The sequence below is a fragment of the Zonotrichia albicollis genome, chromosome 4 (assembly GCF_047830755.1).
Source record: "Zonotrichia albicollis isolate bZonAlb1 chromosome 4, bZonAlb1.hap1, whole genome shotgun sequence".
NCBI classification, from domain to species: domain Eukaryota; kingdom Metazoa; phylum Chordata; class Aves; order Passeriformes; family Passerellidae; genus Zonotrichia; species Zonotrichia albicollis.
This window is the reverse complement of record NC_133822.1, coordinates 61,836,297-61,852,913: the sequence shown is the minus strand read 5'-3', so window position 1 is coordinate 61,852,913 and position 16,617 is coordinate 61,836,297. Positions and strand designations below refer to the sequence as shown.

Genomic DNA, 16,617 nt, shown 5'->3' with positions numbered 1-16,617 from the left:
GAAATAAATAATTTTGCCTTTCTTTAACCTTGAGAGATTGGAACTTGTTGCTCTTGGTAGTTATTTGGTTTTAAACCAAATAACACACCTTTTGAATATTCTAATAAGGAGCTAATAGTGGGAACAACCCAAAGCATTATTCATTCATGTGACCAGCTGAGATAGACCAATGGTTTTTCTGTACTACCATTGCAAAAGAATTATAGAATAGCTTCTTGTAAACGTGTTTTTTGTGAACTTTAATATGTGAAAATAATTTGTCCAAATTAGGGGGGAAAAAGTGCAAAATGAAAAGAAACATTAACATCTAAGAGCAGTTATTTCAAAACAAATGAAATCCATTAGAAATATCTTACACAGTTTCTACTAATATTTTCCAGGCTTAATGAAATCTACATAGCAATGAACTCAATATTTTGATTTTTTTTCCAGTCTTTGATAAGAGGTGAATGTTTTAGCAACTTTGAAAGAGGGCTGTAAAGTCCTATCTATGATGCATAGTCCTTATGTTACATTTCCCTGAAATAAGAAATAGTTACTGGTGTTATCATAATGCCAAGAGAATTTTGAGGATTAACAATAAAAGAGCTCCATATTTTATTTTGTAGTACACAAGAAAAACAGAAAAGATTAGATTTAAGGCAAGAAGATATTCTTGCTAACGGGATTTTTGTTTCATTTTGAAAGACCTGTTTTACAGAATTGTTCATTCCCAGAGAAAGAATACAAAATGAACACAATGTCATTTGACAAAAACAAGCTTGTAACGTGTAGGATTACTAGAACTGCATTGTACAATCTGGGACTTTAAATGCACGGCCTTCTTTAGCAAATAGAAGAGATTTCAAATACTGCTCAGCATCAGAGATGAAACCCTTTGGAAGTTGAATATGAACAATCATGTTGCATAACATGAATGACAAAAAAAGATTCTCAGAATGCAGGTGGTTAGCTGCAAATCCTGGGATGGAGAATAGTTATCCAACTAAGCATAAACTAAGAAATGACTTTTGCAATTATTATGGCAACTAACTACTACCTTGAAAAGCAGAAGAAACCTTTCTCAAGGTTTATCAATCAAGTGTCTTTAATCATGGCAAAGGCTGTCTGACTCACTAGCACACTTGCCTGGAACAAAGGATGCTTGAACTCAATTTCTCCAGCCTAGTCTGTTCGGGGATGGAATGAGTTCTGTCCCCATGTGGGACACACCCTGATAGGCCAACATAAAACTAGTGTCAGGAGACTAGCAGAAAAGTCAGTAAGCATAATCCTGACATCACAGCCTAGAGATTGCAGTAGTCAGTAGTTTGGAAAGGGCCAAAGTTAATGGTTCTTCACCATTTTTTTTTTTCATTTTAGATTAAGCAGGGTTATTTGGGATGAAGGAAGAAGAAACAAGCTCTGGAGGCATCTGAAAGAAGATCTTTGTGCCTGTCTTCCCAGTTCTTTGTACAGTCCCTGTAAGAGCCAAATCCTGTTCCTGGCTTCTAGTTTATGCGTTAGCACGGTGGAAGCAGGATCAGGTTCCCGACAATCCCTGAAATAGAAGTTTTTGCAATTATTTCCCCCTTCCGGCCCCACCACGGCATTTCCTCCCTGACAATCTATACAGAAATTCTGGGGGCTGTGCAAGGGCTTTGAGAGCTTGAGCAGGCATGTCCCTAGGAAAACTGATTTTAACTAGAACAGTGGGAGAGTGCCAGAGCCTTGAGCATTGCTACAGACTGCCATGCGGCTGACAAGGTTCCTGTTACATTTTTAGTTCAGATCAACTTGCAGTACTTCACACAATGCTAGACACAGTTTGGGGTTAGCACAAGGCAGAGGCCATCCCCAGTTAGCAATGTGAATGCAGTCACTCTTTTTATCCTCTCTGAGGGAAGTAATTTCAGCTGTATGGAAGAGATCTGTGCCATGCTAGCTGATCTGTTTTGTTTCACAGTTTGGACACAGTTTTTTGCTCTTACTGATTATGTTATAATGTGTTATAATGACTTCTGATAAGCATCAATTCCCTTTATCCTACTTTTTTTTTTTTTACTGGCTTATCAAATTACCAAGTCACAGAGAAACATATCCATGAGGAAACCTGAGCACACGTGCACATGAAACACATCCGTAGTTATCCACTAAAGCTTTGAAAGACCAGAGCTAATTTTAGTTTGTCAGAATCACAAAGTAGAATGACTTTTTAATCACAGAGCATCCTGAGAGCTACTAAGGAAGTAGTTACACTATTATAGTATCATTAAACTAACCCCTTTCTGTCTTCCACAGAGCATCAGCACACTCCTACAGTGCCATATGAATTGCTTATTTACATAGTCCTGTTGAGGACAATAGATTCTCATTCTAACTTGATAACTACCTTTTTAATGGGTAAAGGACTGGAAAGATAGTAAATAGTCCCATGCCATGATGTCTATTTTTCTTTTCCCTCTGGTTTTTCCCAGTGCTCTGTTTAGTCACTTGGTTTCTAGGCATCAATCATGAGTTATTGTTTACTAAGGTCTATCAATAGGGGAATAAACTATTTGTAGTGGTTAAACCCTCTGCAAACAAAAAAAAAAAAATCTGAGTATTTTGGACAGAAACCACTTTATTTTGTCATTTTTATGACACTGAGCAATACGAAGGCAAGGTAAGAGACATGATCCAGTCTCCCTCCTGTAAACCAGCTCAATAATGCCCATCACATTTTTCAAATCATACCTCTTTAGGACTGAAAAAAAAGATCAACCAAAATACAACTTACCTCCAGTAAATGAGAATACCCACAAGAATCACTAGACAGATAAAAGTCAGGGCTGATACGACCACAAGTGGTATAACTGTCTTCTTCTCTGATTCCAGACTCTCAGCTAGACCAATACGAGACTCATGGCTAATATTACTTGCCTCTGCAGTCAGAGAAAATTGAAACAGTCCAAGTTTAAATTCTGAGAAAAGCACAGCACAGTTGAATGTGTCTTATAATGAGCCTACTTAATATCACTTACCTCTATTTTTTACTATGTACCGCAGAAAGTTTATACATTTGCAAACCAGCTTACAGAAGATAAGCAGAGAGAAGGCAAAGCAAAGTGTTCAAGCTTATGTGACTCAGCCCTCCAGCAGTGGAAACTTCTCTTTGTAAGAATAGCAGACTGTTGTTAAAATTCAGAAGAAAGTTTTTTTATTTTAATCTGTTTTATTAGCTGAAAGCCAAATGAGTTAAGAAATCTGAATACATAATATTGGAATGTGCATTGGAATTGATATTAAACTGTCAGTCATATAATGCAAATCACTTCTCTGGCTAATAGGTTAATATAAATATTGTCTTGCAAAACTCTTTATATCCTTGCTGTATTGCAGTTTAGCCTTCTGTATTTTTATCCGTTGCCCATTCTGCCCTTATAGATACATCCCACTTCCTTTGAATCCAATTGCCTCTCTCAACTATACTGGAGCCACAGTTAAAATTTTCCCACCTCCATCTTTACAGGTGCTCAAATTATTATTTAGATATTGCTTTGGTTTCATATTTCCGTGAGCCATATACTGTTCGATGAGAGAACTATTTAGACATAGGAATCTGTATGAAGATTAAAACTAAATATTTTATAATTTTATTAAAGAAGGAAATACAATGGTGGACAACACCAATACTTTATTTTTAGCCTTGGTCATACCTCAAGAAGTAAGTATTTCAAAGTTGTTACTTTGATGTAAAATAACTGACTTATTTCAATTTATGCAGTTTACTGTAAGTATTATTTGAGTGAAAATGCAGAAATAAGCACTTTTGTGCTTTTTAGAATTAAGCCCCTAGAATGTTTTCTGCTTTTGCGAACAGTCCTAATGCAATGAATTTTCTGTATAAGAGCAGAATTTTGCTGTACAGAAAACATCTGCACTCCACTGGGATTTCAAGAGACCAATTCTACATGAATGAAAAGCTTTTACACAAAGAGAGGAAGGAATGGAGTTGAATCTGGGGGAAAAAAAAAAGACAGCAAATTACATGCTCTAAATAGGATGTCAAAAACAAATGGCTTCACACAGTACAGATTTCCAGGCAGCTCTATTTTCTTCCGTTTTCTTGAGTTTAGAGGCTTTCAGGACTTTATGTGCAAAAGGGTCTAGGCTCTAATTTTGCAGATGTCTTCTTGGTTTAAATTCAAAATACTCTTTAACACCCATATAAACCACTTCTCTTTAAATTCTGCAGCTCAATGGGCAAAGTAATTGAAGGCACAAAGTTGCTTCTGAAAAATCTCCAAGTTTCTGTTGAGTAGGTTAAAATTGGTGCTTCCTATTGATTCCAGAGAAAAACTATGTGTATGCATGAGAAAGCACAATACGATCCCTTTGAAACAGTCAGACTTGCTTATCCAACTCTGGACTAATTCACAGCATAAAATCCAATCCTATCTGTGTGATGACAGTGCTCCTTCAAACTTCATGACCATATCCTATTAGGATTGCTCCTATGGGGAATGAAGTGCAGGCTTCTCCTGTAACAGGGCTTTCTTGCCTACTTCATTCACTCCAATGATGGCAGCTGAAAAGGTAGTCTCACCTATAGCAGATTTCTTTGATTTCTAATAACTGATGTGTTTGGATCCTTTGCATATTTCTTTCTATTAATTTGTCTTAGTTTTTCAACAGAAGTTGAAAATTTGAGTAGCCAAAGAGGACTTAGGGAGAAAATCCTAATTCAGAACAAGCATAGTTATGCATCAACAACTACAAGACTGAGAAAAGTTTAAATGACAATGTTTTTCTGTAATGGTCACAACAAAAAGACATTTTACCAATTTCTGCAAAATCCATTGCAATATATAAGTTCGTTCTCAGGTGAGAGATTAATTTTTGTGTTTGTTGCATTTCTTTGTAATTTAATTAAGCAAATATGTCTTTGATTTACATGAGACCATATTAGACATGCTGAAATTGAATGTTCAGCTTATTTAAAGTCAATATTTGGCATTGTGTGTTGGAGAAAAAGTAATGAACATGAAATGATACTGTAGAGTCTTTCAATAATATCTAGAAGACAAACTAAGTCTGTTGTACTCCTCCTCCAGTACTGTATAATCCTTTTTGAGTTACTACTGATAAAAATTCAAATGACACCCATGATGTAAACTCTAGTATCTTACAGCAACACTCAGTCATACTAATAACATAGTTTTTGAAATATTAATGCTATTTTTCTTATTTTTGAAGGAATGTTATGCATTTTACTCAAAGTGGTAACTACTTACCAGTGAACTAATTCACTTATTAATTCAGTTTTGTATCACCTGCTTTGTTAGGACTCTTAGTAATTTCAATGTTCTTTATTCTCTTTTAATTTTATTTTTTATTTTTCATATTGTTCTAGCCCCAACTATATAGAGTGTTAATTTACCACCTTTCATATTAGTATTCTGTTGCTCATGAGAAATACCACCTTATGTAATTCAACTGTTTATTTGTTTGTAGGACTGGGCTGAAACCTTCCCAGCCTTTGTGAATGCCATTCCTTAATGGGTTTAGTTGAATGATACTGCCCTCTATAGATGATGCAAGTACATAACAGAAGTCCACTTTATTTTCTAAAATACCGATTCAACCTTGCTTGGTTTTTTTTTCAAAGATCATAGATTATTTTTGGCTTGATTCTTTTATTTTCAATTCTCTAGCACAAGAAGGAATGAAAATTATGTGCCTGAATACTTCAAATTTTCCACAGTGCATTTTTAAATCCAAAGGAAATGTGTTATGAATTTTGACTTCTGACTTTATCCTTGGAATCATGGGTTGCAAATACTCTCACTGAATTTAAGAGGAATAAATAAGAAAATAGCATTAAACATAAACATCTAGAGGATAATCTGGCTCTACTTTGGGAATATGCAAATCTGGCACAAAAATTCTGCATCTCACTGAAATCTGAAAGTGGCATACACAGAGTAAAAATGAATGTTTTTATGGATCAGAATAAGACCAGCATCTTCTTCCTTGTTCATCCTCTTAGAAAACACAAAAAAATGTGCTGCTGTAAGTTTAGAAGAGAATATCAGAGGCATGTTTCCTGTGCCAGAGGCATGGTTTCCTCTGGTGGTATTTCCGTACAGGCAACACTAGTGTCTGTACAAAGAACTCAACAGAGAACCTAAGTCCCTCTCAAACCTTTAAAACTAAAAGCAAAAATTAGCACTGAAACAATTCTGGTTTCAGATTTTGCATGACTCAACTTCTGCTGACAGTATGCATCTATCCAAAAGCAGACCATCAATCATCTTACAAAAGAATATTTCAGGTGCAGTTTTAAGTAGCCAGAAGTAGCATTCGCAAGATAGCCAGCTCAGTATGAAGCCCTGTTCCCCAATGCTTCCTTAATCACACCCATTGGCACTGTTATGTTCTCCCTTTATTATCTGTAGATAAACCTTCTCATTCTCTATGGCACAAAAGTATCCCCTCACAGCTTCCCATGGTATTCATTAGACTTATCCATAACTAACCTGCCTCAGAGATGTTGAACACTGATGAGTGATCACTAGCAACAGATGAGGCTGATGATTGTGATGATCCAGGAGTTAATTCTGAGTTACCTGCTTCAACTGCCCCTTCAGTGTCTCTCTCATTATGGTCAGGAAAACTGAAATCTGTTGAAGTTTCGTTATCATTAAGGCTATCTGAGGTACCTTGGCCAGAACCACTTTCTTCATCACTTGTCAAAACAGCCCAAGACTTAGATTCTGATGTGTTTTGCAACTGGACACTAGAGGTCTGAATGTTGTTCTCCAAAATTTTCAGGTTGTTGTGCTTCTCAGGTATCACATTTGCTGTCAAAGTTGGTATGGATGTATAATTACGTCTGTCCATGGCACGGTTTATCTGACTGTTAGGTGCAGCAGTAGAAAACTTCTCTTCTTCAGGTTTCTCAGAATGTGAACTTATAATTAGGTTACTCTGATCCTTGTTATTATTTACCTTTGTATTTTCATCCTCTACTATCATATCCTGATCTTCTCTATGGGAAGTGCATGAGATGCAGTTACTTACAGGGAAGGCATCATCATATTCATCGTAGTCATCCTCAACTACAGAAGACCACAGATCAGTACTGGACATGACACTGGGAGACAACCCAGAGGATTCTCCAAAAGGAACCAGCAACCTATTCAAAGTTACAGGGATCTCACTTTTGGAAGGAACAGCCGTAACTGAAGTAAGTGTATTTGGTAAAGGAAGAGTGTGATGAACGGACACATCAGAACCAGAAACAACTGCAGGCATATGAACAGGATCAAAACCAAGTGTGGAACTTGAAGAGACACTGTCAGCCTCAATTCTTTCAAAAGTACTTGAAGAGATATGGCTGTCTGTAGGAGTAGCTACATGTGATGATGTGTCACCTGTTAGGAAGGGAGTTGTTGCAGCATTCGCTGCCGGGGACGGAAAGGCATTTGTATTTTCTAAACTGGTCAGCTGGAATGAAGCATCGCTACTGTACAACGAAGGCATGACCTTCTGAACATCTTCACTGTTAAATAAACTGGATGAAACGTATCTCTCACTTTCATAAGAAAAAGATAAACCTTGAAGTGACGCTGTGGGCTTACTAAAAGTGTTTGACATCATATCAGCAACAGAAGGTGCAGATGTAGAATGCAGCTTGCTTTCAGTTGTAGCAGTAACTGGTGCCATTTGATGCAATATTTGGTCAAATGTAGAACTATCTTTTTGAACCCTTGAGCTTTCAGCCAATATGGGATCACTAGGCACAACTGCAGCTGTGCTAAGCAGAGTGCCATCGCCAGAAGATTGGAAGGAGGACTGCAGTAATGCTTCGTTATTTAATGTAGCTGAGGTCTCATAAAAGTACAGCTGAGTCGAGGGTAACATTTTGCTATAAGCAGGGACAGAGAGAGCTTGATCTGAGCTTGCACTAATCATAGGTTTAAGCAAAGTGTCATCAAAGGCTGGAGTTGTAACATGCAAAGGCTGAACAGAAAGGTGCTTTTCTGTAAGTTTACTAATATCATGATCAAATATCTTAGTAGTGGGAAAAGCAAGAGAGACTGGAAGGATTCCCTTTGTGCTAGAAACAGGAAGTGGGCTTTCTTGCAGAGTCATATTCTGCTCAATTACAATATTATTAGAAACAGATGTAGAAAGTTCATGTATCACTTTACTTTCAGCACTGGAAGCCATTTCACTTAAAGAAGAGGAAATTTTCAGTTGTCTCTCATCTCCATATATAACATCACCTTTTTGAAGCATCTTATTAACATCACTAAACCCGGATGACTCATATGGAATCTCATCAACAAAATCAGAGGAAGAAACGTTAAGTACTGTCAAAGTATCTGTATCAGGCAAAAGGGACTCACTACCAGAGTATGCTTCAGACCAATCCGTGTCACTAGATAGAGAGCGCGTAGGCTGCAGCAAAGTATCAGCTTGTGATATTACAGAGGAAGGCTTATGCACCAGTACATTGTTATAGCTGCTAAATAAAGGATCTTGATGAAATACGCCAACAGAATCATGCACAAATTCTGCAGAGTCATAGGAAACAGTAAAGCTTTGGAGGGAGCCCACATTACCAGACAAAGCATAAGGAAGTTCAGACATTGTAGATAGTACATGCATATTTAAATCACTGCTGGATGGTTCAACTTGAGAAAATATGTGAGTTCTATTATGACCAAACATCAGTGTCTCCGAAGCAGCATGAGTGGTCTGATGTGACACCACATCAGCAAATTGAGCAAGGCTTGGCTGTATTAATGGATCACCCATTGCCAATGTCAAAGAAGCATGCAGGGACACCTTATCGCTTGCAACAGCTGGAGTAGCACTTTGTGGAAACATTTGAGAAACTGTATACAAACGGTGAAACATTTTACTACTGGAGGAAGCAGAGGAAAATGTAAGCAAAGGTACATCATCATAGGAAGACAGGGTGGGTTCAAATGACACATCAACACTGGGAAATACAGGTGTAGCATGCAAGGTCACATCACTATCTGATGTAGCAGGGGTAGTGTCGAGCATCTGAGAGTCAAACAATAAAGGGGTGACTAGAGGAAACACTTCACTACTGTAGGAAGGTTGAAGAGGTATCTCACCATTATAGACTGGCTGAGTTGTCTGAGAGAGTACCTCACTGGCAGCAGAAGCAGAACCATATTCTCCAGAGCTTGAAGAGATAGAGTGAGGTGATAATTCAGCAGAGGAGAAAGCAAAGGTAGAGTAATGTGGCAATTCTAAATCCGCATCTGAGGTGCCTTGTAAAACCACTGGGCTGCTGGTATAGGGTGCTGTAGTCGGCTTTAATCCCTCTACATAAGCATCAGTGTAACTGGTCTGAGACAGCTGCCCACTAGGTGATGTATCAACAGACTCAGTTGTTGGATCTGTAGCGTTACGAAACCATAAATTTCCATCAGGGGAAGAAGTATGCTTTGGAGGCTCATCGGAGCTTGAGGGTGCTACAACTTCTGAAACATATCTAATGGAGCCTTGGGAAACGACATCATGCACACTGATATCTGGGCTTCCTGAAGGAAGGGCATCTTCTTGGGAGGCCTCCTCTGTAACCAGCTGGAATGAAGAAGTGGTAGGAACTGAACTCCAAAAGTCATCAGATTCCTGATGAGGTTTAAAAGGAGGCAATAAGAAATCTTCGTCACTGTGGCCAGAGGTGGTTATTCTTGTTGGCTCGGTGCCTGAAGAAAGATATATAAACTCGTCTTCTCTGCCTTTGGTGGAGTCAATGAGTTGAGGAGGAATTCCAGTAATTGTTTGGGATTCCAAAAAAGGATCTTCCTCTTCAGAATTTTCACCAATAGGTGGAGAAGTAGCATAATAAACTGCTTTGAAAACATTATCCTTACCATGCAATTCTTCTCTTGTTAGGTATCTATTTGTTTTGGCTTCACTGGGTTTTGTTCGCACTTTTTCTTGACTGTAGCTGGATGTAATCACCTGAAAATCTCTCCTCAGTTGGTTCATTGTACTGTCAGTGCTAGGAACCACTGCAGTTTCTTCATCCACCTCTGTTTCCTTTTCATCAACTTCATCCTTTGAAAAAATATCATAGCCGAAGACAATTAAAAATGTTTATAGACTTTGAACATGAAAGAAAACGAAACTGCAATAATACATTTTCCTGGATAGTTAAATCAAGAGGGGTAAAGCAAAACAACACTTGAGAAGACTGTTTGTCTTAAATTAAAGTATTAACTGCAAGAAGAGATATCCTCTTTTATCTTGAAAAATATTACTGATTTGAAATAAAAACAATAACTTCCCAATAACTTCTTCAATATTGCGTTACTTAAATTGTGTTTGAGAGGCAAAAATCACTCACAGTATCTATTTACTTTATTAAGAAGGCTCAATCTCTTTCCTAATAAAATGCAATTGTATATGCAATATATATAGCATAGATTGTATACACTGCAATGAAAAAATGTTTTTGCTATCAGAATGCCTTAGAGGTTTGCACTAATATCCTGAGGTAATTAAACGGTAATAACAACAAGATAATTTGTAAAATATATTTATGACCTCAATTCTGCTGAATTATCAGAGTATTCTGGAAGAGTCCACAATCCTCATCAAGACTGTCAGAGTTTCACAAGTGTTGTGATCCATATGCCCTAGTCCTGTTATGACCCTTTGTTTTCTAAATATGAATGACGATGAATAACAATACTTTGCACAAAACCTGTGTTAGAGTTTTGCCTTTTAAGGACATATCCAAAAGAAAAAAAAAAAGTGCCTGAATGCAATCAGCATTTAGGCAGTGCTGGAGGATCTAAGTTCAAATCTTTTCACCTCTTCTACAGCTTTCCCTGCACAAAAAAAAAAAAAAAAAAAAAAAAAAAAATTATCATTGAAGCACCCAACTCACTCAGCAAGCATTTTTGTTTTGACTTAAACACAGCAGTCCCTGCAGTTCTGTGCTGTGTCATCATCATCCAATGCTGCACCAGAATCGAACCTGTCCCAGCCCAACTCTGCCATCTAGATTGAGGTACACTTTCAGTTTCTGAAAGGACCTGATTTGACAGGCACACATAGCCCTAATAGACAGAGCAGCACAGGGCCTCCTGCAAAATAGTTTTGTTTTTTTGTTTTTTTTTTTTTTTAAGATGTGGCTTGGCAATGTGGTGGAAATGCCACTGTTTGTTATTCAAAAGCATAATGCTGAGAGAAAAGACCCAGTAGACAGGAGAATAGGCACAGTCATCAATCTAACAACTCCTCAGTTTCCACTATAGTTTAGGTTGAGTAGATCTCCCATTCCTGCAGTGAGCAGGGCACAGCAGGGAGAGTAATGTAAAAAATCAACAGCCTTTGAAGGAATACACTCAAGATAAAGAGCTGCTGAGTATGTTTTTGACTGAGGCACTCAGCAAACAGGAGTTGTGAGCCTTCACCCAGTCTCACCAGAGCAAGGGCTTTACCCATTAGGTTGGAGCTGGGCTTCACACTGCAGTGCCTCTTTGAACCAGGAACCCCTCATGCACTTAACATAAGGTGCCTCAGATGTCACCCTCAGGTTTGGATTTCATTTGAAGGACTAAATATCCAAAATGTAGGGACAGCAGCATCACTACTGATTGCCTTCAAACCTGGGCTAGACTGGACAGGCCCATGTTTCTATTTCTGCAAGGCAGTGTATGAGCTTTTAAACTTTTTCAGTTCAAGTAAAAATCAGATGATGTTCACTAGCATGAAACAGATTCAATATAATAATCCAGAGAACATTAGAACAGAGAAATGACTGTGCTACTGGTTACTCAGTGTCCACAAATGCAAGGGAGGGTAAATAGATAGGTGAGCACAGGCTGTGCTATTTAACTAAAAGGACTTGTCATGCAGTGAGAATATTGGCGTCATAGACTGAAACTATAAATTAAAAATTCTGAGGGATTACTTGATATTACTTGACAATTGTCCTACTGAAGTAACTGTCTATGTTACACAATTGGTATTAGAGACTGTTAAGAACTTAATCATGGCATTTTTACATATCTCCTTCCTGAGACTCCAGAGACCTAGTTACTGAATATGAAGTCTGCAAAGGTTATCATAAGATCATAAAAAATTTTGTAAAACAGAGCTATAAAGTCTCACTTGAGTTCAAGAAGCAAATGAACCTCCAAGAATTTTTGAGTAACAGTTAAACCAACAGCACATTGATGGCACACTTGAATCTCACTCTTCAGCACAACTATTGTGCTCCCTTACTTTAATTTACTACATGATAAGACCATCACAAGCAAGGACAAATCAAACTTCCCTTTAACTAAAAAGCCTAACACTGGATGGCAGTTTTGATTCTTTGATGAACAATTCTGTCAGACATCACAGAGGGGTGATTGTAAACTGGTGCCCCATATTAAAAATATTTAGGAATATTCTGTGATATCCTTTACTTCACCATGTACCTCTAACCCCAGAGAAACACTGAGGTATCTCCAGAGTTATCTAGGGAGAAATATAGCTCAAAGGCTATGTATGCACATACATGCATATATATGTATACATAAATGCAGATAATACACTCATTTGGTGACATAGTTTTGTCAATTTTCACAGAATAAAATTTCAATCTAGTTGAAATGTATTTATTTTAAATACACTCTCAAAAAACAAATGAATGCTATACCTCATATTCTTCAGCTTCACTCAGTTCAGGAATGAGATCAGCCTCTACAAAACAAAAATACACACCGTATCATCCACAATTTTAAATAGACAGAATTCGGAGTTTTGCAAGGACTCAACTGCCTAATTAATATGGTTATTGAGCCAATGTCAAAGATTTTTTGTAGGATTGTGTTTGGAGAAGTGGCCAACCCTCTGGAATAAGGACTAAGGGTAGCAATGTACACTTATCTACACAGGACACATTCATTCAGCCACAACAGTTCTGTCTGGCTCTATTTTGATATCACTGGATTTGCACTTTTGGAGGAACCACATGTTGGCTGGGGAAAGCCAAGTTTACAAAAACATTTTCATGCAAAATACAGTTTAATGCAGAAATACAAAAGTGAGAAAAACAGTAAGTCTGGGGATCAACTATTTCTCTACATTAAATCTGAAAGCTCTGAAGATATTCTTGTAAATAACCTGTTCTATAATTTTCATATAGAAAATTCCCTATTTGCACACCCAGGCTTGGACTTAGGTGCTAGAGCAACAGCAATGCCATCATAGTCAGTATTCAGCAGGCTGCATGTTTCCAGCAAGGCAGACCAAAGAGACCCACCCTTCCCAGTGCTTACAGCCTTTTTCAATCCCCCGCCCTACTTGATTTAATGTACAGACATAAAGCCAGTTGTATCACATCCCAGAAATAGTCCCTAATAAACAGATACTGCATGCTCTGTGAAGAACTACTCTAGAGGCTTTTGAGGCCTTCCAAATTTTCAAAAATAAAAAACCAGTTGAAACAGGTTGAAGAAATTAATTTTCTACAACCCAGCTGAAAATCCATTTCTCCAAATTTAGAAGTAGTCTCTTGCCTTCTTTCTCTGCTCTCAGCCAAATCCAGTGTTATACTTCTGATGGTGGTCAGCAAGAGAGGCTTCAAAGCAGGTTGAAAGGAACATCCACCTCTCTGCTAGGAACTGGCTCACCTCTTCAGTGAGGAAATCTAACACCCCTTCCAGAGCACTAATGCACCTTATTGCACCTTTGGTCCACAAAAAGGCCCATATCCATTCCTTTCTAAGGCTTTCTCCTAAGCCATGTTCTAACACTCTGCACACAAGTGGATATTCTGAGGGCTGATTTGCACTAGGTGAAAATGCCAATCTCTTAGCCTGGAGAGCAATTCTTACAATACCATCACACACAGCTCCATGTCTGCATTTCCTCCACAATGCCCAAATGTAGTTTGTTCAATACACTAGGATGAAGATTCCATCTCTGTATTTCTCTTTTTTGCAAAGTCAGATGGAGACCTATGGCTTAATTTGTATTCTCTTTGGTCTATCCATATCTACATTTCAAAACAAATTAAGATGTGCTATATGCAACGTACACTAGATGAAGTTTATCAAACTAATAAGATCAAACAGTATTATCTGTAGGTTATAGCATGCAAACAAATTTTCACAAAGAAATGCTGCACAAAATCTTCACAAATTATGCTTTAGTAACAAACATCTATAAATTACCAAATACAGAACTGACCTTTCTTTAGCTAGATAGGTAAAAAAATTATCTTACCTCTGGCTCCTGAGGCCTAGGAGGCTCTGGGAGGGTGGGAAGGGGAGTGCAGGGGAGAAAGGGGTGGATGAGATAATGATATTCCCTGGCTTCTCAATGACACAAATCAAATACTGAATTTAGTCTGAATGCTTTCCCACAATAAATCCACACCATGTATGAGGTATTTAACAGACTTGTCTGAAACTTGTTTTTAGTACAGAGGAATTCTATCCATACTTTTCTGTGGTTACTATTCTTGAGTTGAGCTTTTATCAGACTCAGTCAGAAAAACAAACTGTAGTGATTGTGCTAGAGTATACAGTAGGATGCATGCTCTCAAATTCCACCAGCAGGAAACTACAGTTTCTTGCTGTTTTCTCAAGGGAGAGGCCTTACTATACAAACATAATATATATGTGTGTGTGTGTGTATATATATATATATATATATATATATATATATAAAAGAACCTCTTTATTAACAAAACCAGTAAATCTCCAGGAACTTTATAAAGAATATTTAAATTTAGATTTAATATGAAATTTATTTGTCAAAAGTATTAGAGACACACACTTACAGAAATTCTGTTAATCCTGCTGCTGAGCTTTTGATTTGACAGGAGATTACAGAAATATAATAACATCCCCCAGCCAAGGTGAACAGCCACACCCTCCAAAAGGTTGATGAACAAGCTTGTTTATTTTTCTGAAACTACATATTGATTATTCCATAGCATACATTTTAAAATAATTAAATAATTAGTTAGAGTTCCGTAGAGGTCTTTTCCTAGTCCATTTTAATGACAGTTTAAGAAACAGTAAAACAAATACAGAGATGTAACTATTTCCCTACATTTTTTTCAATGGAAATATTAAAAAAGTCTCTTTAAACAATGTGATTTATAATCATAGAATAATGCGCACAATATAAACTCTTTTCATTTTTGTACTGACATGACATAAATGGCATGGCAAGAACAAAAGTAAAGCCTGTTTCTTTTGATTAAATTAGTTTCCAGATTTCTACTTTTATCAGTATAAAATTAGAAAAAAGCATCCCCTAAATCAGACATTTAATACATGTTTAGTTATTTTCAGGACAAAAATCTCAAAGATGAGGTACAAGAAAGTTGCATAGTTATACCCTCACAAAGCACTGCTGACAGCACGAGCTGCCAGGCAGGAGACAGCATTTGAGAGCTATGTCCCAGCATGCTGGGGTTTTTTTTGATAAATACCAACAAAGGAATAGGAATGGGGAGTTATATATTTTTCTTTTCCTGTGTCAGCAAAAGCATGTAAGTACCACCAGTATTAGCTACACAACAAACTACTGCGCAACCCTCAGCTCTATACAGATGTTATCTAGAGAGTTGAAGCACACATTTACATAGTTATTCAAAATCCAATTTTAATAACAAATGAAAAATTTGTAAATAAAGGTTGGATTGTTATCAAAGCTGATTAAAATGTGTTGTACACAATTCCCTAAATTTTCAGTGGAAATTTTGTGGCTACATCATTTGTGCATTTGTTGGCTTTTACTAAGTGGAAACTAACTGGAAAAATTTTAACCTGCACACACAGTGTATTACAAGAAGAAAGGTTGCAATTCTGAAGAGTTCAGGAAAAGCCCAGAGAGCAGAGGTCTCCACTGTGGTGCCTTGCCCAGTGTCATTACATTACAGCTCCTGAGGCTTCCACAAACCGAAGCAGAGACCCCAAAGAGGTCCTTCATCTTACAAAACATCGCTGGCAACAAGAGCCTTGGATCTGTGGATCAGCAGAGCCTGCAGAGCCCTCCCTGACCGTATGGGACGCACCAGACTGGGTGAGGAGAAGGCATGAGAAACACCCTCTTGCAAGTATCTCAAAAGGAACGTCTAAACCAACAGTCTTGAGCTTTTTGAATACCACAGCTCATTAGAAGTGGCCCCTCCAAGGACAGAATTCTTCCTGGAAAAGGGCCCATCTAATGGCTCCACATGACTCACGCCTTGCTCTAGCTCTTAACAGGAAGACTGATCTGGAGGTGACTGCAGTGAATTTCATCTTAATTAAACTGGATTACTCAGAGTAATTCTTGAAAATGAAAGATTTAATTTATGCTTTATGTGTGTCAACTTTATTTCATGTCTTCACGGTGAAGATAACTTTTCTTTCATAAATTCCCAAGCAGGAGCTCCAAGAAATCCCCTTTTGCCTCAAGATCTATAAAGCAGATCACAAAATCAATTTGATGTTATAGTTGTAATCAGCAAGCTGCTCTGAAGAAATCTTTCTTATTAGATATCTACATTCCCATATATCTGTTTTCTAATATTAGGTATATTATAATTAAATATGAAAATATTTTAAATATTTGCAAAAGTTAATACAGGTGTAAATAATTAGT

General features: G+C 37.4%; 1 protein-coding gene across 7 annotated transcripts in view; it reads right to left on the bottom strand.

The window, feature by feature from the left end:
- Positions 1–16,617, bottom strand: part of PTPRZ1 (protein tyrosine phosphatase receptor type Z1) — a 131,363-nt gene that overhangs the window by 24,046 nt on the left and 90,700 nt on the right. For 4 of the 7 annotated variants that reach the window (XM_014275906.3, XM_005481948.4, XM_014275907.3 and 1 more), the window contains exons 11-13: positions 12,671–12,714; positions 6,501–10,071; positions 2,759–2,903 (exon numbers count right to left, since the gene is read on the bottom strand). In XM_014275906.3, the coding sequence (XP_014131381.2) occupies positions 2,759–2,903; positions 6,501–10,071; positions 12,671–12,714 (3,760 nt within the window). The remainder of the gene's footprint in view (positions 1–2,758; positions 2,904–6,500; positions 10,072–12,670; positions 12,715–16,617) is intronic. The other 3 variants (XM_014275909.3, XM_005481951.4, XM_014275908.3) reach the window with 2 other exon arrangements.